We start from the raw sequence: 27,454 nt of genomic DNA, 5'->3' as shown, positions 1-27,454 counted from the left end.
TCCTGGTCCTCCCCTTCCCCTGTCTGAAGCTGAAGAGCAGGAGTTGTGTCGGGCTGACTCTGTGTTGGACCTGAGGTGAGGGGAATAGAAAGGAGACCTATAGCAGCCTGCATTTTGGCACTTGTGTTGCACAGTGTCTTTTGAATGAGGATGGCGCTTCTGTTTTCCTTTGTCATCTAGTAGCCCACGAGTAACTTTAGACATGGAGCAGCTGTGAGTGTAGGGAAGTTACAGAGTTTGGCTTTAATTTCATGTCATACCATTCCTGTGTGGCTGTTCCAGGATTACTGTGGCATGGCCTGGTCAGTACTAACCCAGAGATTCAAGAATGGCCTCTTTTCATCTCACGCAGATGAACATCGACTCAAGTAAGTAGCTTCCTTTTTTCTCTTAGATGTGGCCTGAAAGTATAGATGGCAGATTATAATGAGGGAGAGAGCAAGTAAGAGTACAGATGGGGTTTTATGTTGAAGGAAAATTTTGTTTTTTTAGATTTGGTTTCCTGAGCAATAGGGGCCAAAACGGTAAGCCTAGTTTAGCGAAGTCATTGAAAACCAGGGTCACTAAAATGTTCTCGATGAGTGGCTTGAAATCAAAAGTAGTGGGATTTTTTAATTAAAATATGGAACATGCAGAAAGGTAGAAAGAAAAGTAATACAAACCTCATCCATTTCAACAAATGCCAATATTTTGCCAATTTGGCTCATCAGCCCTCCCATTTTTGTAAATATTTGTAAAATCTTGAACATAAAAATAGAACAGTATCATGAACTCCCTTGTGCCTGTCACCCTGCTTCTTACGAACAGTTACCAACTTCTGCCCAATCTTGTTGCATCTATTTTCCCACTTTCTACTTCGCTCTTACCACAGTTGGAATTTTTTTTTTTTTGAAGCAAATCCTAGATATGATATAAGTAGACTTGTAGATACTTCAGCAGGCTCCTTGAAGATAAGGACTCAAAAAGAAAAAGGGGGCACCTGAGTGGCTCAGTCAGTTAAGCATCTGACTCTTGATCATGGCTAAGGTTGTGACTTCAGGATTGTGAGACTGAGCCCGCCGTCGGGTGCTAGGCATGGAGCCTGCTTGAGCTTCTCTCCCTTCTCCATCTGCCTCTCCGCTACCCTCTTTCGCTCTCTTAAAAAAAAAAAGAAAGAAAAAAGAAAAAAATCACAGTCACAATATCATTACTGCATAAAGGCATTCTTCGCCTTTGTGAACTTCAAGATAAAGTAGGCTCAGGTTTGGCTCCACCTAGAGGCGAAGAAGGTGAAATGGCGAGAGAAAGGTCTTTTTTTGACATCCAGTGGAAGTACGTAGAAAGCATTAGAATTCTTTTTTTCCTTCTTCTTCAAGAAAAATATTTTTTTTGTCACACAGATATCAGTGTTTTAAATCGGCTTGGATGTACCAAGTCCTTCATGAAGGATTCCATTTTCCCTATGACTACCCGCACCTGCGGACAGCCCAGCTGGTATATGACAGAGAGGTTCAGTGGACACTGGGAGCCATTCTGTATAAAACACGATTCTTACCACTCAGGTAAAGTGAACTGAACTGGTATCTTGAGATCAGAGGATGTTGGTTGGTGTTTCAGAATAGGTTTTGTAAGTGACCCCTCTCCCTCAAAAAAGCATCCAAACTAACTCCCTTTATTACTCTACTACACTGCGAACTATTATTACTACCCAGGCATGTTAAAACAGAAAGAAGGCTGAAAATTTAATCCATAGTCTGTTCTTTAGCTTTTCAATTTCAGGAATTCAGTTTTATTTGTTTATCCATAATAAATCAGTCTTTGGGATTGAGCTGTTACTTAACTAGTTCTAAGATAGCAAGTGATCAACTAAAATGCCATTCTTCAATTGCTACAGAAAACACTGGACTAGAGAACTGAGTAAGGCGGTGTGTGTAGGGCAGTCTTTCCTAATGGTAGAGTCACTCTAAAGATCATGTCATTGACTTAGAAGGCTTTTTGGTGGGCCAGAATGAGAACAAAGCACATGAGAAGCCCTTAAGGGGGGCATTGTCATCAAGCCGTGATTGCCTGATGTCTTGCTCTATGTACCTTAAGATATATGGGATAATTTTTAGGTTCTCTTTCCTCTGGATTATTTCAGATAAACTAAAATGAATTTTTAATCTTTGCTGCCTGTTTCTCTAACCTCAGAAGGCAGGTGGCAGAGAGAGTTGAGACAAGTGGGGAGCTAGAGATTATGTTATCCAGATGGAGGGCTGGTGGCCCCCATGCATAGATGTCCCAGCATCTGCCAGTTCTCATCTGTCATATTTTCCAGACAGGCTTTTCAGTTTGGAGATTGACATTTAAAAAAAACACTGCAGGTCAAACAAAACAAAAATGGAACTGGTGTCTAGACTAAAGAGCGGCTTCTGTTCTTAAGCACACAGTCTGCTGCCCTTTGGCTTATAGGTCTCCTTACTTTTTTCCAGACTACAGTACTACTGACCAGGTGACCGCTTTCTCTAGACAGAGCCTAACCCCTCAGGAAGCACAGTCAATTTTGTTTTAAAGATTTAGATGCACTCTGATGTCTTGATTGAATTTAGGGGCCGCCCTGTTCTTGTTAGTACTGTATTTACAAACTGGATGCATGTGTTTAGGGAATGGTATGGGGTCACTGTTGAGACTAAGGTTATAGAGGGGCGCCTGGGTGGCTCAGTGGGTTAAGCCTCTGCCTTTGGCTCAGGTCATGATCTCAGGGTTCTGGGATCGAGCCCTGCATCAAGCTCTCTGCTCAGCAGGGAGCCTGCTTCCTCCTCTCTCTCTCTGCCTGCCTCTCTGACTTCTCTTACTGTTCATTTTTTTTGCCTTCTAGTTTTTTCCCCAGATCCTGGAGGATGTAGGCCTATGATGCTCCCTCCCCCTGTAGGCCCTGGCAAAGAAAGTGCAGGAGGAACCACACAGCAGTCCTCAGGCTGTAGACATTCTTTAGCTTTGCTTGCGCTGTGGAGCTAGTATCCTGGCATATTTACACGAATAGCATAAAGTGGGATACCACTGGCCTTTTAAGTCAGCATAGCTGTCTCTCTTTGAAATTAACATGACTTTCCACCTTCCTGTTCTTCCTAGGGATCTACGGCAAGAAGGTATCCGGCAGGCCCATGGCAGCTGGTTCCGCCTCTCCTTTGTCTACAACCACTATCTCTTCTTCGCCTGCATCCTGGTGGTGCTATTGGCCATCATCCTGTACCTTCTGCGTCTGCGCCGAATTCACCACCGACAAACTCGACCCTCAGCTCCACTGGACTTGCTGTGGATTGAGGAGGTGGTGCCCATGATTGGGGTACAGGTAGGGCCGTGAGGCCAGACAAAGACTGGGGAAGCCCAAGTACCCCAGAATGCTGCCTATTGAATTCCATCACTTTCTTGTTTTGGCCTCAGATGCTGCTTTGCCTGACCTTGGGATATTTGGCCTTGGAATTTCTACCATAATATCTACTTTAATTCCTTTTCATTATCTAGGTCCTCTTCTCTGAGAGAAGCTGTAATTTAGTCTGTGAAGAACTAAGTAATGAGAGTTTGGTGCTAACAAAGAGGACCAATCTTAGTCCAGTGGAAGCATGCTTCTACCCCTTTATCTGAGAGGTCTGGTGTGTTTCTGGCATCTAGACTTTTCTCCCCTTGCTAAAGCATGAAGTTTGGCATTGGGCAGACTGGAAGCCTGGTTGTAACCAAACAGGAGCATCTGATACAAAGCCGAAGACATTCCAGCAAGTGCAGCAGCTGCTTCTTTCTCTGTAACAGAGATATCATTTATGTGGACATCCACACTCTTTAGTAGGGATCCAAGATATTTGCATTTCAGTGGAACAGATGTGAGCTTCCAGGCAAACAAAATAACATCGTTTCTTTGCTTACTTGACAAAGAAGCCATTATGAGTGTGGTCTGAGATCCCTGACATAATATTGCTGATGTTAATTAATTAGTATGTGATTTTAAAAGGTTAGAACCCTTTCTAAGTGAGTGGTAAGTTGAAGACTTCGACAGTATCTTATGTGATAGCTGGTATGACCAGGATAGAAAATGTTTCTGTGTCTATGCGCTTCACCAGCTGTTTGGGCATTAATTTTTCTTTTCGAGCCTTACGTGTGCTTGTAGGATGGAGAAACTGATGGGATCGGAGATCTGGGTTTGTCTGGTTTTAAGTCACTGTCTCTAGGCCTATTTTTATGAGCCACTTTATAGGAAAATTCTAAAAGAGTTCTTTTATTTCACTAAGATCAATACATAGTTCAGAGAGGGGTATATTTGGGTTGTTTTTAAAGAAGGAAAGAACAGTGTCAGTAGAGTGGGCAAAGGCAATAAAATCCAAGCTCTTATTTATTAATGTTTTCCTGAGAAATAGAAATTTTCTCAGTTTGACTCTTGGAATGTCTGAAAAGAAGCAAATTCTAAACTTGGGAATAAATAGGTAAATCTGTTAATAAGCCACCTGGAAACTTTCAGAACCTTTGTTAAGAGATTGCTCAGTCACAGACTGCGCTTCCATTAAGGAGTAGAGAAGAGAAGCCATTTGATTACATTTTCATTCACTGTCTTTTAGGAGCTCTGTTCTGCCAGTACATTTAATTTGCACCTTCCCCTGTGGGATCTTTCTCATGCTTTACCCTTTCCTACATGTAGCCTTAAATGTCCTTCCCAAGAATATGCTCCCAGACTTGAAGTAGCTTTTTTTCTTTTTTTGTCACTTTATTTTTAGGGTTAGATGAGTACAGGAAATGATCCTGACTTTAGTGGGGAAAAAAGTAGAATTATTAAAATATAAATTCCATAGTGGGATCAGAAAGGAATTAAATGCTTCATAAAACAGAGAAAAAGAAATCAAGATCTTCCTAGAGATAAAATAAGTATCCTTACTCTTAGTTGGCAGGCGAAAAGATGATGAGTCTTAAATTGTTTTCAAATTAAATCAAAATGTATCTAGCAAAGAATCTTATAGCTCTCTCTGGAAATATTTTTACTTTTCATGAGGGTTTCATGTCACAGCAATTTCCTTTCATCTTTAAGACTTCTAAATTGCCTTGATTTTCTTTTAACTCCTTACCTTCGTGTCACTGAGCCCTGGCCTTATGAGTACTGCCTATAAATAATGTCAGAATATGTTTTTTGCTAGCCAGTGCCTCCTCCGGTACTCTTACTTTTTCATCATCATCAAGTGAGATCTGGTCACGATCTGGCCAAAAGCTGTCTAATCGGCTAATAGTGATCACATTTGTGTGCTCAAAATGAAGATGAAGCAGGGAGGAGGTGGTGGTGAGTCCAGTTTGAAAGCTCTTATTAATGAAGTTATTCTTCCTTCTGGTTATAATAATGATAGCTGCCATTTTTAAGCTTTTACTGTGTACCATACACTCTTATGAATTTTTTGTGTTATTTAATCATTATGACAGCCTTTCAGATGGATATTACTTTTTGTGTTTTTTTATAATTTTATAAAGAAAACTCAGGATATCCTATGCTTATCATTTTTTTCATGTAAATGTATTTCTTATTTTTAATTTATTTTAATTGGCTTCTGAGTTATTGTGTTTAGTGTATTATGTCTTGTTTATTATTTTAATACTATAGGATCTAGGCTTGGCTTTGTTACTGTATGATTTTTCAGAGTTCTTTGTATCAGGAGGACAAATTCTTATCATACTGCTTAGAAAAACTGAATATTTGCTATTAGTATTGGTTCCTGTGCTGCTTTCATTACTCCCAGTTAACAATTTTAAATGAAATCTCATTAAGCTAGAAACAGAGGCCACTTATTCTTTGAAGGCCAATTACTTATATATATTGCTTTCTCATAATTGTCTTATAAATGGAATCAATTTTGCCTTTTAGCTCTTAGTTTTTAAAGATTTTTTAAAGATCTGTGTTTGTATTTCTGTGTTTTCAGTGGTTTCCCTATAATTATAGTTTCATTGAATTCACATGCCAGCAGTTCCTTTGAATCTTAACCAGCCAGTCTTCTTGATAACAGCAAAATGAATGTGAACTGTTTTTGTACTTCTATCATTAACGAGACAGGTCACAAATGTCAAAATCAGAGTCAGATAAGAGGTGATGCTTTTATTAGTCTTACTATGGCACAACCCATCACTTTTTCTGAATTCTTGTCACTAGAACATAATGAAAATATGTATAATACCCACGTATATGGCATTATGTTGACTTAAGTTGCAGTTAACTCTAGGTCAAATTATACTGTCTTTGTCTCTGTACCTTAGCTCCTTGGATTGATTTTCCTTGGTGCAGGGGATTTAGTCACTTTCCAATAGCCTTGTCATAATCTTTCATGTTATCTAAAGCATTCCACCTCCCCTTCCCTCAGCCTGACAGCTTTCTTTAACTTCAAAGGCCTTGGGCAGTGATTATTAATAATGTGGTTGATTGAGTCTGTCATGCACTTGCTAAACTAATCTTTTCAGGGATTAACATTTAGTATCACATCCATATTTGTTGTTGTTGAGGTGTAGGTGACATATAACATCGTATTGGCTTCAGGTGTACAACACAATGACTTGATATTTATATACACTACAAAATGATCACCACAATGAGTCTAGTTTTCCCCATCACCATATAAAATTAAAGTAACATGCAACTCGGTGTTATTGACTGTAGTCACCATGTTGAACATTACAACCCATGACGTGACTTATTTTATGACCCCTTCTTCTGTCTTGCCCACCCTCCCTGCTCCCCTGCACTCTGGCAACCATCAATCTGTTCTCTGATCTGAGTTTTGTTTCTTCTTTTGTGTTTTAGATTCTACATATAAGTGAAATCATACATTTGTCTTTCTCTGACTTATTTCACTTAGCGTAATACCACAGGGTCCATCCATGTCACAGATGACAAGATTCCATTCTTTTTCAAGACTGAAGTCATATTCTTTTGTGCGTGTGTCAGGGTGGAGGGGAGTTATGTACATCTTGTGTATCTGCTCATCCATCAATGGGCACTTTGGTTGTTTCCTTTTCTTGGCTGTTGTGAATAATGCTGCAGTGAACATAGGGGTGCATATGCCTTTTTGAATTAGTGCTTTCATTTTCTTCAGATAAATACCTGGAAGTAGACTTGCTGGACCATATGGTAGTTACGTTTTTAGTTTTTTGAGGGACCGCCATATTGCCTTCCATTATGGCTGCACCAATTTATATTCACAATAGTACCCAATAGCTCCCTTTTCTCTACATCCTCACCAATACTTGTTATTTCTTATCTTTTTGGTAATAGCCATCCTGACAGATGTGAGATTATATATCTCATGGTTTTGAGATACATTTCTCTGGTAGTTACTGATGCTGAGAGCATGTTTTCATGTGCCTGTTGGCCATCTGTATGTCTTTAGAAAAGTATCTCTTTAGGTTCTCTGCCCATTTTTAAATTAGATTTTAAATTATATTGAGTTATATAGTTCTTTTTATAATTTGGATATTTAATCCTTTACCAGATTAGTGATTTGTGAATATCTTCTCCCATTCAGTAGGTTGCCGTTTTATTTTGCTGATGGTTTCCTTTGCTGTACAGAAGCTTTTTAGTTTGATACAGTTTCATTTATTTTGGTTTTTATTGCCATTGCCATTGGAGTCAGATCTAAAAAAAATATAGCCAAGAGTGATGTCAGGAAGCTTATTGCCTATGTTTTCTTCTAGGAGTTTCATGGCTTATATTATATTCAAGTTTATATTCAAGTTTTTAATCCATTTTGAGTTAATTTTTGTGTATGGTGTAAGATAGTGGTCCAGTTTCATTCTTTTCCATGTGGTTCTTCAGTTTTCCCAGCACCATTTTTTGAAGAGACTATCTTTTCCCCACTGTGTATTCTTGCCTCCTTTGTTGTAAATTCATGGATCATAAATGCAAGGGTTTATTTCTGGGCGTTCTATTCTGTTCCATTGATCTATGTTGTCTGTTTTTATGCCAATTACATACTGTTTTAGTTACTATAGCTTTGTAATATAGTTTGAAATCAGGGAGCATGATGCTTTCACATCCATATTTACATTTTTGAAATAAAATAACTTCTATTTCTTTTTTTTTTTTTCTTTTCTTAATGTTAGTCACCATATGGCACTTAGTTAGCTTTTGATGTAGTTTTCCATGATTCACTGTTTACGTATAACACTCAGTGCTCCATGCAATACCTGCCCTCCTTCATACCCATCACCGGGCTAACCCATCCCCCCCATCCCTCAGTTTGTTTCCCGGAGTCCATAGTCTCTCATGGTTCATCTTCCCCTCTGATTCCCCCCCTTCATTTTTCCTTTCCTTCTAATGACCTCCATGCTATTCCTTATGTTCCACATAGAAGTGAAACCATATAATTGTCTTTCTCTGCTTGACTTATTTCATTTTGCATAATCCCCTTCAGTTCTATAACTTCTGTTTCTCACTGGAATCATCTAAATAGTTGCTCTCCCACCCCCATTCCTATGCTTTTGTTTTGCTTCTTGTCAGCAGTGAAAGACAAGTGGGTGGTATGACCTAGGGGAAAGAAGACTGGCGTCAGGAACAGCAGACTTGGTTTCTTGTCCTGGCTTTGTCGTTGACTAGCTCTGGTATTCCAGGCAAGTCACTTACCCTCTCTGGTTCATTTCTCATCTGTAAAACAAGGTGGCTAGACAAGATGCTCTGAGGCTGGTTCCAGAGGGACTAAGGGACTAACCATTGGCCTAAGGAGCTTAAAGGTGAGGGAAAATGGAGGAAAGTGATAGAGTTTTAGGAAGTGGATTTTGGTCTTTGTTTTGAAAGGCCAGGTTGCCCAAGGGAGCAAGTGGTCATCTCCTACTTTATCCATTGTCCCTGACATTAAGGTTGATGGGAATGGAGTTTCCAACAGCAATCACTATATGTAAATTTCAGAAGATGAGATTTCTACAACGGGGATTTTAGAGGTCCATCTTCTGTTAACCCCCTTGGTTTTATGGATGATGAAATTGAGGCCGAGAGCATTGCTAATATGTGCAAAGTCACTGTGCGTGGCCTCCTGGATTCTGTTTTCTCTGTTCTCTGTACTACGGATACATACCTTTGACAGCTGCAATTAAATTCTCATTGAGAGAATCTTCCTGTAAGATTATGTATTTCAACAGAATCTATTCTTTATAATAGAGCTGACTGCAAGTAGCCAGGCCTAATCTTTACAATTGCTTCTGATCTTCATTTGTAATTGCTTTGCTCACATTCAGAAATAAAATATGAAAGAAATACTTCATTAAAGGGGCAACTGGGTGGCTCAGTGGGTTAAACCTCTACCTTCGGTTCAGGTCATGATCCTGGGGTCCTGGGATTGAGCCCCTCATCGGGCTCTTGCTCAGCAGGGAGCCTGCTCCCCCCACTCCCCGCCTGCCTCTCTGCCTACTTGTGATCTCTGTCTGTCAAATAAATAAATAAAATATTTAAAAAAAAAGAAGTACTTCGTTAGAAATAGCACTAAGTTGTGACTACATTTATTCTACCTTCTATATTTCTTTTAATACTTTTACATTTTAGATGTTTCTTTTAAACAATTTGCTTAATTTTGTACAATTTTCTTAACCACAGCAACTAAGCAATTCATCTGATGGTTAGAATTGATATTATTTAAGGTGTAAATGCCAATCAGATCTACCTCATTAATGAACTTGGCTGTAATTCTTGGGCAGTTCTCAGATTCCCTTACAGAAATAAAATGCTATTGCTTTCTGTGGTCTTTAAACTTCTTTTCTTACTAATTCAGAACTAGTATCTAATTTCCCTGTATGCTGTGGTATGTGATGTCCCTTCATTTGGGATCAAGAATTAAGGTAGATTGGCCACAGATCCTTCAGATTCTCCCAGATGAGCGGCTTAGGTCGTGTGTAGTTTCAGAGTCTGGCCACTAGGGCCACATGCGAGGATTTGGTTGGTGTTAACAAAAAATACTTACTAAAAAACCAGGACTCTTTTATTATATACTAACAGATTTCCCGTGTATTATTACATAAGTGCTTCCCATTTACTCTAATTCATTATTTCCAGTTTGTCAGTGCCATTATTAGAGGGACAGAGGAGGTCAACATCTGTTGACCATTTTGTTTATCTGAAAGTCTGAGCACTAAGAAGAGCCTTTTATTTGTAAAATCGAGTCATTACTCAGACTATAAGGACTTTTTACTTTAAAAGTGTATTTAGTCATGGCCTGCCATTTTTATAAAAACCAAAGTCAAAAAATGTTCTGAGTCACAGGATGTTTATAACCATGCCTGCCTGCTCCTGAGCCTCTCCTTTTTAAGTAGTGCCTGGGCTCACAGCCCCCCTGGCGTCTACCACTCTGTTTCTCCAGTATTAAGGTAGCCCTGCTGCTTTCCCGAGGAGCCCCTCCTGCAGAGGACGTTCCCGAGTTTGGCCTGTTAAAACTGGTAGTGGTGCAGGCTCTGTACCTTATTAGCTTCATAACTTTCTCTGCAGGCAAGGATCCTAGATGAACACTCTGATTTTTGGTATTGCTGTCATTATGTTGTGTTTGAAATTCTCATTCCGCGGTTCTCCTTTTGTGACGTGTATGTGTGACGTGTGAAGCCCTGACGTGTATGCCTTGTCTCCTCCATTGCTTCTGCCTGCAACAATGAACTCCGCAGTGTTGCGAGGCATTTATTATGACCCACAGCCAGAGAGTCCCTTCTTGCTTCAAAGAAACCAAAGGCTGCCTGTACTGCATCACTTTGAGGGGTTGCTAAGACTGTATGTTTTTCTAATGCTTCACATTAAGTAATTTTGCTCAATAGTTCTTAAAATTCTGTTAAATACTGTTAAACCAGTGTCGTACAAAAGTGCAATGCGTATTAGAGAGAGATGCATTGTCCCTCACTCTGGGACATGGGTATATGTGTTACATAAGCCAATATGGAACCCACCATTCATTCCAGAACTGGAAGGAATGCTACAGATTGGCTGGTTATCCTGACGTCCTGAGCATCACTCCAGGCAATAGCTAATCAATACCTCTTCTACAGTGGACAACATTTGGTCAGTGTAAGTTAAAGACAAAAAATTCTGGACTGATTTAAAAAAGCCTGGTGTTTTAATTTCCTTTGATGTTTCAAAAACTGACAGAATTATTGACCGACTTAAAAATATTAAGGGAAATTCATTTAATCTTCTAGATATATGATGACTTATTTTGAAGGAAGTATCTGGGACCTCAGTCTGTAATTGTTCATTTTCCATTCACTCATGCAGTATTTGGTCTATGTCTGAAGCTAGGAATAATGCAAACATAATAATTCAGATAATCTTCATCCACTAAGAGCTCATAGATAGGCACACTACAGTTATATAGCTAAATGCAATCAAAATCTGTTTTTCCAAACTTACCTATCTGTAATAAAAGAAAAATGAAGTAAAACATTTGGAACTTGAACTTACTCTTTGCCACTTTGTTGGAGGGAACCATAGAAGCCCTAGCATATGGCTTTTGGGGTTGGGTCAGACTGCTCTCTGCTGACTCAGTTATAACTAAGGACAACCCCAGTCTGCGAAATCATGTGATAATGAATAGGAACCTGCCCCAGTCACCAGTTTCCTTTCTTTAAAGAATTCTATCTAGAAGAGGTGGTGATAACCTGTGAACACACTAGTAGATCAGATTAAATGAGATGGGGGTGGGTAGAAATTTGGAGGGGATGGCAATAAGCCAGTCAAAACTTTCTAAGGTGCCTAGGCTATTAGGGCCTAGGCCAGTGGTGCCCAATTGCCTGCATGCTGAAATTACTCAGGGAATTTAAAATATATCTATTAATGCTTCCAGAGATCATGATTTAATTAGTCTTGGGTGAGGCTTGGGCTTCAAGATTTTCAAAAAGTCTAATGTGAAAAAAGTTAGAAACTACTTCTAATAATAGCATAAGCCCCAGGATCTGGAATTTAAAAAAAAAAAAAAAAATCAAAGACAAAATCTAACTTCTGTTTTGCTAAGAACTGCTTGAACGTGGTAACTGTAGGTCACAATGAAACTCACAGAATATTGGACTTGAAAGGGAACGGAGATCATCTAATTGAGATTATAAATGGGCAAACCTTGGGCTATTTATGGCTCTCAGATATGTTTAGCCTGCATCAGGTTCTAAAAACCCTGAAATTAGTTGCTAACTATTGAGAGCTTTCACATAAAAATATAGATGTTCTGTGTCTTTAAAAAAAATCAGATCTGACAACTTGGACCTATACAGCAGCAACAGGCCAGAGCCCAGCAATGGTTTAACCCCTTAGCTGTGGCACCTGTCTCCACTTTGCCACAGTCTTCACCAGCCATACCTTAGTGGGTGTTTGTTTTGATCCAACTCTTGCCTTGTACAAAACAAGAAACTAGCTTTCTGTTTTTCTTTTTACCCACTGCTCCCAGCTCCGCAGCATAAGGAAGCTCATTCCTTTTGCATGAAAGAACTTCAACTTCTGAAGGGCAGGAATCTTGCTCTCTCCAAATGTTCTCTTCCAGCTAAATACCCCTAGTTCCTTCAAGTCTTCCCTGTGGGGTATAGGGTTCTGGAGTCCTCACCATCCTGGTCCCTTCCTCTGGATACATATTTAGTGGTCCGTGTCTTCCTTAAATGTGGTACCCATGGTGAAACACAGCACTTGCATGGAGGTATTCTGAGTGTGGCTGTGACACCTCCATTGATGAAATCTGTAACACCACTGATTTTTTTTTAATCAGCGTCATCACACCGGTGGTGCATGTTGAGCCTGTGGCCAACTAAAATCCCTGTCTTTTTTATATGAAATGATATGATGCCAGGTTTCTCCACCTCAAACTTACACAACCCATTTAATTAAAATGAGGATGCTACATTTATAATCTGTTTAATTTCATCTTGCTGGTACCACCGTGGAACTATTTTGAGTTGTGACTGTCATCTATATTACATTAGCAATGTTGGGTTGTTCCATCCTCAGATTTGATCTTTGTGATGCCTTTACCCAAATCACCAATTTAAAAAAATTAAGTTGAGGGGCGCCTGGGTGGCTCAGTGGGTTAAAGCCTTTGCCTTCAGGTCAGGCCATGATCCGAGGGTCCTGGGATCGAGCCCTGCATCAGGCTCTCTGCTCAGCAGGCAGCCTGCTTCCCCCTGCTCTCTCTGTCTGCCTGCCTCTCTGCTTGCTTGCGATCTCTGTTAGATAAATAAATAAAATCTTAAAAAAAAAAGTTGAATAAGACAGAGTCCTGTGAAATAGCAGGAGACCAAAAGACTAAAATTAACAACAATTAATTAAACAAAAATTTGTTTACGTATCTGAATAGATGTCCATGTACTTCATATACCATCAAGACCATACTTTAATTATCCATGAGGCTGTTCGGAAATGCTTTCAGGAACTGACTCATACTAGGTATTCCATTCATCTAACCTAGAGATGTAACGGCACAATCGAACTAGGTTAGTGCTTGATGAGTCAAAGTTGGGTTACCAGTGATTTTCTCCTTTTCTAAGTACTTATAAGCCATTTTGCTACATACAGACATTAAGCTTGTCAGATTGCACCCTTTCCCCATTGTGAAAATCAGGATACCAGAAGACACTATTTCCTGCCGAAGGCTCTCTGGCTACTTTAGAGTGTGTGCCAGTCTTTCCCTTTGAAATCTTTACCTGATGGAAGTGAAATCGAGAGCATAAAGAACTTCTACTTAGACATAATTCAGGACTCAGGAGGTCAAGGAGATGAAGTGGTGCATGTAGAATCAAAAGCTTGCCAACATTAAGAAATCTGAGACAGTCTATTAAGCAGCAAAGGCAGCCATTTCTTTATCTAGTACATTAAACATGATTTTCAACAAGAAAACCAAATTTACAAATATTTTAAAAAAGGACTCTTAAGTTAAACATACTTAATGACACTCTGGATCCAGTGACTTTGTCAAAAACAGACAAAGAATTTTAAGTAACTTGACCAATTTGGTATGCCAAGGTCATCCTTTTAAAAGGAAAACTCCCAAATTCTGTGCTCTCTGATGAGCTCTCAAAAGCACTTTCAGTCCTAGGAAGCCGATCCTCTGAGAATTATTTTGGGACTCTTCGGAGTTCACTCATGAGCCAAAGGGCAACACTGAGCAGAGCCAGGGAGCCCGACTGGTGAGTGGCAGCCAGAGGCGTTGGAACGTACATCAGCAGAGTGCTAATGCCCAAGCCCACCTGTTCCAGAGGAGAGAATGCAGTAAAAAAAGCAGGAACCACAAATTCAGAATTGACATGACTGGGCATGGACAACCAAATACATACACCTCCACATTCTCCCATCAAAACATTAAAAATATGTATTTTTAAATTTTCACAAGTAAGTATACTCACAGCAGAGGAAATTCAAACAAAACAGATAAACCTAAAATTCTCCTTAATAATCCTTTATCCTAGGCCAGCTACCCTCCCCACAGAGAGTCATCAGTTTCCATACACTTGTACTTTTGTATCTGTGTTTATAAAGAAACATACTTTTATGCTTTAAAAAATGGGGTTGTTCTGTTACTTGCTTTTTTCACTTAACAATGTATGTCTTGAGACCTTATTATTTTAAACTGCTATATAGTATTACAAAGTATGTGTGTACCATTGTTGTTTATTTAGGTGGTTTCTGGTTTTACTGCTATCACAGCAATTCTACCATGAAAATTACTTTTTACACAGGTCTTTGGGCCTTAGAATATTTCTAGGGCAGGCACTAAGAAGTCAGCTTATTGGACCAATGGATTATACATTTAACATTTTAAAAGCTAATGACAAACTGCCCTCTGAAAAAACTATACCAACTCATGCTCTCACCAAGAATACAGGAAGATATACCATTTTCCTAACTCTATGCCAATACCTGATTATCTTTACAAAAAAAATTTTCCCCCAATCTGACAGGCACAAAATGGCAAGCATTGTTTTAATTTGCTCCTCTCTGATAACAAGTGAGGCTAAAGACCTTTTCATGTTTATTGGCCATTCATTGTTTCTCCTGTGAGAACTGTGTATATTGATAACTCTCATTTTATTTTCTGAGTATTCTTTATTAAGATAAAAATCTTAAATAAAACAATACATAAAATTTATTAGAAGATATATAAAGAGATAATCAATATTATAAATACTGAAAATATTTTCTCCTAGCCTGTCACCTTTCTTTAACTTAGTTTTGGGACCAAAAAGAAGTGGTTTGTACCTGTGTATATGCCAAAGCTAGCAAAGTCGCTGCGGCCATCTTGGTCCTTCGAGGAAGGGAGATTCTCCGGGAGAGGAAGTAGAGCACTGTCACAGCTGTAACTGAAGTGATTCCCTGTGGGGACGAAGACCTCTCATCAAAAATCAGGAAGAAATGCTCCACCCTCCTGCTGTTTGTCCGCTGCATCTCTCCTCTAGGACCAGTGAGTCACCCTGAGGGTTCCTTGTCCCAGACCCAGAGAACCATCTGCAGCTTCTCCTATAATTACTCCTTGGTCTCCTCCATGCTCTTCTGCTTGCCACTTAAATGCTCGTGTTCCCTGAGGCTTTACCAGCAGTTTCTGAACCTATCGCGCTACACACTCTCTCTTCTCAAGTGGGTGCCCCCCCCAGGTGTGGCCCTCACCTTTGAAATCACTCTTTGCATCCTAATGTCTCATTTTACCTCCTCTCTAATCTTGTATTTTTAAAGCAGGGCTGACCCCAGCACATGAAGCTTATTACCTTCCTGGGCTGTGAGTAAAGGAGGTAGTGGTACTGGCAACTAGGCTAAAAACAAGCCCAAGTCTCATATCCATTCCCCACTCTGGCAACAGGATCTCCTCCCCACTTCCATGATGTCAAGGAGAATGTTTTTCTGTCATTTTCTGTATCCACTTTTCCTTTCAGAGCTGTCCATGATGACAATTCAACCCGACTTTACTTATTACAAAATGCTGTCGGTGGAGGAGCCTGAGCCCAAACAACATAACTGGCCCAAGCCCCAGTGTTGGCTTTGGGGATCTGAGGCCTCTGGACCTCTCTTTGGGTGTGCTTCAATCATCACACCCAACACTCCTCAATCTGACGGCACCCTCCATCTTCAGCCCAATGCTCATTTCAGTAGTCCCATGTCCGGGTGTGTCTTAAGCATGCCACAGAACAGACTTTGGGATCTTCTTTACCCTCGTTCCTATAACCCAATCTTCTATTCCTCAGAGCCTCTCTCTGATCCACCGTTCTCTTCAAGCCCTGCTCCTCCATGCAGCCTGGAGCCCCACCACTCTCACCTGCATTACTGCAATGGCCCCTCAGCTTCCTGCTGGCCTCCTTGCTGCCAGTCTTGCCCTGCTCCAGTGTGTCGTGCCCAGGCTACCAGGCCACTCTTAACATGACCCCAGCAGGCCCTTAATATCAGCTTAATTAAGATGAGAAATATTTATGATGCTCTTAGCTCCCTGGGGTTTCGGGTCAGCTCTGACAATTATGTGTTCAGCAACCACTGCCTTTGCCCTCTCTTCTCTACTCAGCCTCATTTCCACTAAAATCACTCTCCTTTGTGTGTGTAGGATCGAGGGATGTTATCCTTTGCCAGATGGTAAAAGGCACGTGTGAACTTCAGTAAGACAGTATTATCCCCAAAGCCAGAATTTGGCTGGAACAGGTGTGGATAATTAGGACAAAAACATCCCATCAGAGAATTGGTGGGAAATTTCTTCTAAAAAGCAAAGGAAATCTAGTGCCCACGGTATTCTACCCTCTCAGGGCTGCCATCAGTGCTTCAGACACCCCAAAGCCTGGGAGAGGCTCCATGGACTCAGCAGCCGGTAACCACTAGCCAGACTTACCAAAATCCGGTGATCAAACTGCACCATGGTGGGATTCTCAAAAACATTCTTCAGGACGGGAGAGAAGGTAAAGAGATCCTCTGGGACCCAAGATTCTCCCATCTTCGGGAAAGAGTTGTACACAAGCCCAGCATCCAGCCCTGCCACAAAAGCCCCTATATTCCAAGGTAAATGGTATTTATTAAAATGAAATAGAAAAGAGCTCAAATACTAGTTCTGCCACAGAAAAAGTCCATTATCCCAGAGTTAGACAAAAGGAATTGAGAATAAAAAAGATCTACAGGAGGGGTTTCTCAAACAGAGAATATACATCAGCATCACCATGGGAACTTAAAAAACAAAATAAAACAACACAAGTGCATCCTCACCTTCTCCCACCGAAGATTCTGCATGTCTCCCATAACTAGAAGCTCTAGAGCAAGGCACAATGGATGGAAACACTCCCTTAGTGATTTTGATGCCCTCCTTATCCCACTATGAACGCCATCTATTCTGGAAATGCTCTTCCCTTGGATACCTGCATAATTTACTCCTTCATTTCCTCACATCTCCACTCAATGTCACCTTATCAAAGAGATCACCCCAATGATCCTGTGTAAGACAGCACTTGCCCAAACTCACCTCTATCCCCTATCCTGCTTTATTTTTTTCATAGCACTGAACACCATCTGCCATATGTTTTCATTGTTTATTATCTGTCTTCCCCAAGTGCTCAAAAAAATGTTTGTTGAGTGAACACAGAAGTGAAAAAATTTATAAACTAAATATTGGATAAACATATAAAGTATCCATGAGTTAATGGATGACTGATCCATTATTTATGATCAAAGGAGGACTCAGAGATGTTTAGATCACATTCCTTGTTTTTAAAAATAGCACATATAAAGTAAAAATTCATGTTCTTCCATCAAAAATGGAGGGAGGTGAATCACTGGTTTGATGGTTTTCTTTGGAGCAGTGCTACCGAACAGAACTTTCTGTGATGATAGAAATGTTCTGTATCTGCCAGCCAACACAGTAGCTGCTAGCCACATGTGGCTACTGAGCACTTAAAATGTGGGTAGTGTGACTGACAAACTAAATTTTACATTTTATTTAATTTTAATTAAGCTTAGACAGGCATGTGAGGCTAGCGATTAATGTACTAGATGGTACAGTACTCGAGCAAGAAAGGTAGGATAGAGATGTGATTTAAAGAATGAAAAAGAACTATCAGTCTCTTTGCCCCAATGAGCTCCTCATCTTAGGCCATCTTTGAGGAAAGGACTTTTCTCTGATTTGCACCTAGCTTTTGCTACATGCCAGGTACTTTTCTAAGCATTTCATGTGTATCACTCATACTATTACTATCATCCCCATTTTACAAATGAGATCACTGAGGCTCAGGAGGTTACACAGCTTGCCCAGGGTCAGAGAGTTCATAGGTGATAAAGCCAGGATTCGAACCTAGGCAATCTGGATCCAGATAAATGCTCAAGATTTGTGTTCAAATGACTGGGAAGCAGAGTTTTTGGAAGGGAGGGAGAAACAGAAAACAGAGAAGGGAGATGATGGGTATGGAAAGGCAAGTGTGAAGGACAAAGTGTTTGGCAAGAGACCCTCTCCCCCGAGTGGAGAACAAAACTAGACCACGCGGGATGTGAAGAGTCCTACCTGAGAGTGCGGTAAGGAACACCAGGCCTGCTGTTCCATGAGCACATCGCCTCAGCCACAGGAGCTGACGAGTTTCAGGCAACTAAAGAAGAAAAGAAAACCATTCCGATAAACTGTACTGCAGGAACTAAGGGAGACAGCAAAACTCTCCAAAGCCAAACCCTAGTGACAATCTGAGGTCAGATCTTCTTTGATGCCCTAAATAGGTTAAGCGGTCCCAGCAGATTTTCTGGTCTAACATGCATCATATTCTACTACATTTATACATTTACTGTCTGTCTTCCCTGCTATCCTGTAAGTCTTGTGAAGGCAGGAAATGCCATCTGTCCTGCTTAGTGAAGTAATCCTAGCTTAGGGTTTGGTATGTAAGTACTCAATACATACCTGTTCAATAATGATTTGCGTTGTTCAAGGGAAAAATGCTTCACCATGGTTGAAGGCATGATGTGCCTTAAGATACAGGACTAGATTTTCATGTTGTTTGTGATATTTCATGTTTAGCAAATATAGTCAGAATCAAAACTGTATGAAATCCCTAAAGTAGAGGGGCACCTGGGCGGCATAGTCGGTTAAGATTCCAACTCCTGGTTTCGGCTCAAGCAGTGATCTCAGGTCATGAGATCAAGCCCTATGTCAGGCTCCATGCTCAGCCCAGAGCCCGCTTGAGGCTTTCTGTCTCCCTCCCTCCCCTCCTGCTCCTCTCTGCTGTGCGCACTCTCTCTCAAATATATAAATCTTTAAAAAGAATGGGGCACCTGGTGGCCTGGATGGCTCAGTGGGTTAAGCCTCTGCCTTTGGCTCAGGTCATGATCTCAGGGTCCTGGGATCCAGCCCCACATTGGGCTCTCTGCTCAGCAGGGAGCCTGCTTCCCACCCCCCCACCCCCGCCTGCCTCTCTGCCTACTTGTGATCTCTGGGTCATGATTTCAGGGTCCTGGGATCGAGCCCTGCGTCGGGCTCTTTGCTCAGCAGGGAAGCAACCTGCTCCCCCACCCCAACCTGCCCGCTCTCTGCCTACTTGTGATCTCTGTCTGTCAAATAAATAAATAAAATCTTTAAAAAAATAAAAAATAAAAAGAAATCGCAAAGGTAGAATTCTTGCATTTAGTGTTTTTGTAAGATAAAAATTTAGTTTTATTTTTACTATAACCAACTTCTGATACTAATCAGTGAATCAACAAATAATTATTAAGAATTTTATAAACGGATTACCATAAAGATACAAAGGAGTTAAGTCAGAGTGCTGCCCTTCAACGGTCTATAATCTAGTATATGAAGAGTGAGCCATCATTACTAAGATACCATATGACTGTCTATCAGAACTTTAAAAATAATCAATTATCAATTATTAATTATTATCAATTATCTGTTGCCATCCAACAGAACTTTCTATGATTATGGAAATGTTCTATTATCTGCAGTGGCCAATACGTGCCTAATGAGGACCTGAAATGAGGCCACCGCACCTGAAAATTTTAAAAAAAGTTAACTTTTTTCATTTAAAAATTTTTAAATTTATTTTTAATATTTTATTTACTTATTTGACAAAGGGAGACACAGTGAAAGAGAGAACAGCAGGGGAGTGGGTGAGGGAGAAGCAGGCCTCCCGCTGAGCTAGACACCCGATGCAGGGCTCAATTCTAGGACCTTGGGATCATAACCTGAGCTGAAGGCAGATGCTTAACAACTGAGCCACCCAGGTGCCCCAAAAGTTAATTTTTTTTAAACTTTAAGAAAATAACTGCTTTTTAAAATATAAATTTATTTAATTTTAATTAAAATTTAAATGGCCACATGTGACTAGTAGATACTGTGTTGGAGAGCACAGCACTACATGTTTGACTATCATCTCAAATCCTTTCTGCAAATTAGTGGAATATGAATAAATAAGAAGAGAAAAACAGTTGATAATTTAAAAAGTCATTGGCAGCCTTTCACAGTACCATTTCCCACAGAGAGTGTTTAGGAGTGTGTGGGTATACGTGTAGGCATGTACAGAGTGCCATGTACAGGGATGTCGATGTACAGAGGTGAGTGGGTGGGAGTGCCAGATGATAAGAATTTAAAGAGTGGGTTGTCAGCAAGTACAGTTACACATTAGGCAATTCATTTGAGAAGTCCAGCTTTGAAACAGAATAAGAATTATTCCAATGTAGATTGTCTACTATACCAATGTTTTGGCCCCATCTGGCTTCCCTGTGGGGATGACTGCCAAGTCCACAACTCCCTTCCGTACCGGAATCAAGGCTACTGGCTCCAAGTACCTATTGGGTAATTCTACTTAAAAGTCCTACTGTCATCTCAAACTTCATTCCATCAACAGGTTATCCAGGTCAACCATAACATCAATACCTAAAATAATACTCATTTTTAGAAAAACTACTATTTTCCTTTAATCAGCATACAGGAAAATACTTTCAGGCAAGATCACAAGAGCAGACTTGTCAGACTTGATGAGTGGTAGGTCCCCACCCAAAGAACAAATAACTCTCATGGCTCTCGTATACCCTCAGAGGTCCAGAAACAGCTCTCACTCTGGCCTTCCTCACCGGCTAGCCACCATTCATCTAGGAGTCAGAAGTGGTTGTGGGGGGATAGCTCTTGTTGCAACCCCTTCCCACCATTCCTAAAATTCATGTTTTCACTTTTTCCAGTAGGCAATGCTGACAGGATATTTGGGTCCTGTACTAAGTTTCCTTTGAATGCGTTGCTCCAGCTCAAAAGAATAATGGTACATTTTACTATTCAGTTCCAAAGACTTCCAGAGTCTTAAAAGTTCAATGTTGCTGTCATCTTTGGTTATACCTAATTGCTGGCAAACTGGTAGATGTTCCTAAAGGAATGTGTGCATATGGATTGATAATTTCCCATTAGAAGCAGAATTTCTGTTCCTCTGACCTTGTCAGCATCTGTGCAGATATACTAATAATAAAGACTGACATTTTTACCTTGTGCTGAGGTAGCAGCAGTGAGAGCGAAGTCCATAAGCTGGCACAATAAAGAACAAGAGCTGATCCCAGGTGGGCGGCGAGGCGATACTGACTGACTCGAGGGATGTCATGGGAGTCTGGTTTTTCTTCTAATCCACTTTTCACCATATACCATCCCAACAGACCCTAGAACCAAAAGCACAAGAGGCAAATAAAACAAGGCTGGATCTGTCCATTCAACTGTACTAGGTGAGAAAGTGAGTTGTCAGTTATCAGGAGTACTCCCTACCTGACCTCTCATTCCATACCTTCCCATATCCCCAGTATCTCGGGAGTCATATCCTACCCACATTTTCACATATAGCACCATAAATGCTTAACCACTGTTTAGATTATTATTTTATTAAAGTGTAAGCCAAATGTAGAAAATTACACAGAAGCTTATCTACAAGCAAAACCTTAAAAATACTTGATATAATTTAACATTATGTAAAATGAAGTGTAAGTAAAATATAAGAATAAAAGGAGAGTTTTTCAATAAAAACCAGATTTAGTGTTTTGGAAAAGCTTTGATAAAGATAATTGCTTAAAAACAATTACTGTCAAGTTAGTAGGAATAGACAATTATAAAAGTCTTGCATGGGGAGGAATCATAAAAATCTGTAAGGCTTTACTGGCAGATGGCTTTGCAAATGTCTAAGTTCCCACTTCTCTTTTAAGGAAAATGAAATGAAATGAAATGGTAGTTTATGAAGATGCAAGAGATTGGAAGTTAAACTCCAATCTGAGAAATCAAAGAACAGGCCTTAGTTCTTTGTTTAAAAAAAAATAAAAAGGTAATGAAAGTACATGTTTAAGCTTAAAAGTTCAAGGTACGTATTACTCTGATACACTGCTTTAATTTTTTTCAATTAATACAAATGTCAGTTTCACTTCTATCAGATAAGATACAGCCCTTTCAACACTGCCCTCCCAAGTCAACAGAAGCATGTCAGAGAGGTAGCGTTTGCCTATCTCTTCTTCTTCTTTTTTTTTTATTAACACATAATGTATTATTTGCTTCAGGGGTACCGGTCTGTGAATCATCAATCTTATACAATTCACAGCTCTCCCATCTCTTCTAAAAGATCTCCTCAGGAAATCTTTCAGGGCATCTCTTGCCCCCTTCGTGATTATCCTGGATGTTCTAATTAGCTTGATTCCATCTGCATGGGGCATTGGAAGACAAAGGAGTACATAGTGTGATTTGCCAGCTTCACTTTCTTCTTCCCATAATCCTATGTGCCATCTTCAAATTGTTGCCTCCCTGGGAGTCTGCTTTAGGTTGGTTTTGGTTTTGGTTTTTATCATTCCAAAATAAACTTTCACTTTGTTTAACCAACCCTCCCCTAATTATTGTTAGACTTTTATTATGTCTCTTTATCTCTTTCTATAGTCTATTTTTTCTCTTCCATCTCCCTCTTTAATTTCTTCTGATTGGCTCTTACTACTTTTGAGCTCAATTAACGAATTAGCATCTTCCTGATCAAATTTTGATGTTTCTTTGATGCTCTAAGATGCTCTCTGAGGGCCTATAATTGTGAAATACTAGTATGTACCTTCTCTCATATTCCTTTTCTTGGATCTCAGTCTCAGGAAACCCCTTAACTGTGGGAATCTTCAAATTTGCTTATTCAGCCATTCTAGCACAGGGATTCCATTCCCCATCTAGCAGACAAGTCAGAAAAGAAAAGACAAGAACCCAGGAGGAGAGCCATGAGAGGAAAGAACCTCTTGTGACTTAAAAATGTATTCACCAAGTGCTTACTAATTCCAGGCACTAAACTAACTACTTTATATGCATGATCTATCTTAATAAGTCAGAGAACCTAACCAGTAGGCACTATTATTATCCCTATTTACAGGTAAGGAAAGCATCGTCTACAGAAGGTAGAGAACTTGCCCTACTAAGTGACAGGGCTGGCCATGCCTGTAACACGAAAATTCATCCTCTTTTCTACTCTGTTATACAGACTCAGATTCCTTCCTTAAAAACAATCCCAACAAGGGAGCTGGCATCTCTGGCTTCCCAAACTTGAACCAATCTTACCTGGAAGCAGACTAACCCACATAGGGCAAGAACACGTCCTTTCATGCCACGGCTGAGCCAGCCCTTTCTCCAAAAGTAGGCAGCAGGCAGGATGTATGCAAGGCCCACAAAGCGACCCCACATTCGGTGTGAGTACTCCATGTACCAGATGAACTTGAATTCGGCCAGTGTCATATCATGATTCAAGCTGGGTGAAAAGGGAAGTCAAAAAAGAAAGAAGAAACATCCTGATTGTTATTTCCAGACAGAATGCAGGAGCATTCTCAGTTTCAAAGCTTGAAATGAAAGGTCTGCCTTCTTCCTCATCAGTGATCTCAGGATCACTTTGGAACTGGAGGTTTAGAGTAGGAAGCTCACTAAACATTAACTGAAGCAAATATCGAGAAACACTGGAATCTCACCATACTAAAATGTTTAAATAAGCAAAAGATTGAAAGGGCCTAGTGGGATGTTTACTTGATTTTCTATTATACTTACTTTTTAAAAAGAGATTTTATTTATTTGAGAGAGAAAATGAGTGAGAGAGAGCGAGAGCATTAGCGGGGATAGAGAGAAGCAGACTCCCTGCTGAGCAGGGAGCCTGACATGGGGCTCAATCCCAGGACCCCAGGATCATGACTTGAGCCAAAGGCAGATGCATAACCGACTGAACCACCCAGGGGCCACTATACTTACATTTTAAATTCTGGAAATTGCTGATATTTTTGGAATTCTGTTTCCCACTCCTCTTGACTAGTAGGTGGTTTCATCTCCTTTATCAAATGCCAGTCTACCATTGAGAGTCCAGACTCTGTCAACCTTAAGATAGGAAAGAAGTGTGTGTGCTACATGCACACACAAGTGCACACACAATGCCGGATTTCTCATAAATGGTTTACAGAACCAAATGGATCTGAGCTTAACCCTTCTAAAGGTAAGCACATCATTTTAGTGTATTCTTTTTTAACACCCTGCTTTCTTCTTACTGCTTAAAATTTCACCAGAAAGCTGCCATCAGATAGAAATTTCTTTACTCCTTGTTCTCTCGATCCTTTAATTCAGCTCTCTTTACTTCCTTCTTTTACTAGCATTCTTTAACAGGTAAAATCAACCCTTAGAGCAAAGAAATCTGCCCTCAATGACCAGTTTAGACTCTTGAGTGAATTTAAAGCTAATAAAACTTAAATTTTTCACAATTTCCCATTACAGTCTATATAACATATGGTATTTTGAAATAAGAGTACAGGGAATGTGCAGAGAATGTGAGGAACACATACTGTATTAACACCAGAGGGTATTTCCACCAAAAGGTGTGAGTGTCTCTAAAGTGAAAGGCTGATTTAGGTCGGAGGCAGCAAATGTATAAGATGAACCTGGAATATCTTATCCACAAAGCAAAAAATTTAGTTACTAAAATTCTGCCAAAAAGACTCAGGAGGCAATTTGAAGAGGCTCTCATTGACTAAAGATGGAACAATTTGACCGAATCATCAGTGCAATGGATCGAAACATCAAGTACACTTAAACCTATGAACTTATAATACTTAAAACCCAAACCCTTTATTGATCACCTTTGGAGGATGCTTGGAAACCAACTTACTACTTTCAAAACTGGTAAATTAAGAGGAAGATTCAAATATTTATCCTGCCTTTCTTATAGAAACTGTACCTTACAATAACAAAATTGTTGATGAGGACAAGTTTTTCTTTAGAGTTGAGCTAATAAAATATTACAGTTTTGCAACTGTAATAAAATCATGGATCTAGGCAATGATCATCAATGGCTGTTGGCATCTCTAATGGACACCAGATATTTATGAATGTCGTAATCACCTGTGAAGTATTTTGCCCCCTCCTCCCAATCTGAATTTGATCAAGCAAAAAGTGGCTTACAGGAAACTGGGGATAATGGGACATGTTAAACACCACCACAAGTATGCAGTTAACAAAATTCAGACTGGGAAACTCCATAGGACCAATCAGTTACGTTTCTTTAATAACAAACAAAACAAAACAAAACAAAACAAAACTACATGAAATGGGGGAGGGAGGGAGAAGAAATCTATAGATTTAAAGGGACCCAAGAGGCATACAAAACAATTGTGATCCGTTTATGTGCATTTAATTCAAACAAACTTTTTAATTTTTGAGACAAACCTGAAAACTGTTTGTAGAGGGAAAATATATACAAATAATGCACAGCAAACAGGTAAGACCTAAACCAGGCTTTATGAAGGGCTCCCAATAATAAGTCTATAAACTGTTCTACGGCAGGCAAGCCCTCAGACATGTCCCACTTTTGGCCTCAGTTTCTACATATATAAAATGAGGGAGTGAGACTAGGTGATTCCCAAGGTCCCTTCCCCCTTGGTCATCCTGTGCTTCTACTGATGACCCAAAGAGCTGACTCGCTACAAGCAAATTACTCACCTAGTCAGTCCACCAAGAATAACTGCTCCAGCCACTGTTCCACTGCAGACCAGGAGCCATCGACCTACCACCCGCTCAGCAGCTTTTGAGGGAAGGGACACTGTACCCCTTCCAGACTGCAAAGTCACTTCAGAGATGGTGCTGTACTGCCCTGGCCTCAGGGAGTGCCTGATCCCACAGCTGCAACCACACTAAGGATCAAGACAGACAAATTACAACTGGCGACAGAGGGGAAGTCCTCAGGCCACTGTTCTCAAACACAATCCCTCTCTGTTTAGACTAGAGTACCCTGTATGGCCACATCTCTGCCCTAGTAAATCATCATCTCCTATCTGGTTTACTGACTCCAGCCCACAGCTGGCTCTCCTCTAGTTTTGCCTCACTCCAATCCATCCCCACACTACATGACCCTTCTCTCTGCATACGTCCCCCAGACTTTACACCTAGATATGGATTCTTTTCTTTCTTGCTGACTGGGATGCTCCCTGCCTCCTTACTGAGAATATCTACAATACATCTCAGTTCAGATGCCACCTCCTCGGGAAATATTCCTAGATTCTCCTGGGTCTGCAACAGGTCATTCCCCCAGCACACTGTACCTTCCCTATCTCAGCCCTTAAAATATTATAATGTACTTCAGGTTTATTTGTTTCTATCTCCTACTAAGCTGAGTTGCAGGACAGAAGTCTCTGGTCAGTCTGGCTCTTTGTCCCCTGACACTTTTGTTCATAACACAGTTCCCTTACATAACAAGACCTTAATAAAGATTTGACAAATTTGTGCTTTCCCCCCAGGGCAGGAGCCTTTTGGTATTTATCTTTTGCTTCCCAGATCCCAAGACATAATAATCACTCAGCAATTATTTGTTGAGCGAACGCACGTCCTCTTCTGACTCTGTCCCTGAGTCTAAAGATTCGCGTTCTGTTTCCTAACTTCAGTGAACTTAAATTAAGTATCAATTTCCTTCTCTGTAGAATGGGGTTATAAGTTCCTTACCTGGCTCCGTGGGGACTTTTAGCAAAAACCAAATATATAGGTAAAAATTACTGAGCTCTTACTATGTGCTAAACGCTTGCTGTATATGAAATTAATTAACCCTTACCACAACTGAACGAAGTAGGTACTGCTATTCCCATTTCACAGATGGGCGGAATAAGGCACAGAAAGGTTACTTAACTTGGTTAATACCATAAAGCCAGTAAGTGGCAGGTCCGGATCCTACCTCAGGGACTCTGGGTACAAAGAAATGCGCTGTGAATCCTAAGGAACTACGGGAATGTGATGTGGGGTTATCTGTTATCTTTCTCCTGACTCTTTCGACTCCTGTACGATTCCGCGACCGAGTCCTCTGCGGTGCAATACCTGGGTTCTAGGCGCCGCCCTAGGAACAAGGAGCCGGAGACACGGGCTCCCCACCAAGGCCTTCAGGGGCGGAAAGAGCAATCGCTGCATACTGAAGACAGTGCAAAGAAAACACGTCCAAACCCCAGCTCTCCGTGGTCTTTCTCCACCACTGAACAGAGAGACACTTCCGGGTCATACAGCGTGATCCCTCCTTCTCAGCAGGCAAGAAGTGACTGCGACTGCGTCAGCGA

The 27,454-nt window shown here is 40.4% G+C and overlaps 2 protein-coding genes across 4 annotated transcripts in view; one reads left to right on the top strand and one right to left on the bottom strand.

The window, feature by feature from the left end:
- ENTPD7 (ectonucleoside triphosphate diphosphohydrolase 7) overlaps positions 1-6,231 on the top strand; it is a 43,990-nt gene extending 37,759 nt beyond the window's left edge. Inside the window, exons 11-13 of the mRNA XM_004749508.3 lie at positions 283-368; positions 1,380-1,541; positions 3,091-6,231. Of these exons, the coding sequence (XP_004749565.1) occupies positions 283-368; positions 1,380-1,541; positions 3,091-3,322 (480 nt within the window). The 3' untranslated portion in view covers positions 3,323-6,231. The remainder of the gene's footprint in view (positions 1-282; positions 369-1,379; positions 1,542-3,090) is intronic.
- LOC101683349 (cytochrome c oxidase assembly protein COX15 homolog) lies at positions 270-27,454 on the bottom strand. Of its 3 annotated transcripts, none has more exons than XM_004749510.3 (9): positions 27,222-27,454; positions 25,860-26,050; positions 24,126-24,248; positions 23,451-23,637; positions 21,380-21,547; positions 18,432-18,513; positions 16,779-16,933; positions 15,173-15,286; positions 270-401 (listed from the first exon to the last, which is right to left on the bottom strand). In XM_004749510.3, the coding sequence occupies exons 1-9, from the start codon at positions 27,309-27,311 to the stop codon at positions 345-347; spliced, it is 1,167 nt and encodes a 388-aa protein (XP_004749567.1). In that variant the 5' UTR covers positions 27,312-27,454; the 3' UTR covers positions 270-344. The 3 variants fall into 3 exon arrangements, with proteins under 3 accessions (XP_004749567.1, XP_004749566.1, XP_012910105.1); XM_004749509.3 differs by lacking the exon at positions 270-401 and adding an exon at positions 13,752-14,163; XM_013054651.2 differs by lacking the exons at positions 270-401; positions 25,860-26,050 and adding an exon at positions 13,752-14,163 and having other exon boundaries at positions 27,222-27,352.

This window comes from Mustela putorius, unplaced genomic scaffold (genome assembly GCF_011764305.1).
Source record: "Mustela putorius furo isolate JIRA1106 unplaced genomic scaffold, ASM1176430v1.1 tig00003909_pilon_pilon_pilon, whole genome shotgun sequence".
Lineage (NCBI taxonomy): Eukaryota > Metazoa > Chordata > Mammalia > Carnivora > Mustelidae > Mustela > Mustela putorius.
Note: the sequence above shows the minus strand (reverse complement) of the source record. Positions and strands in the feature narration are given on the sequence as shown.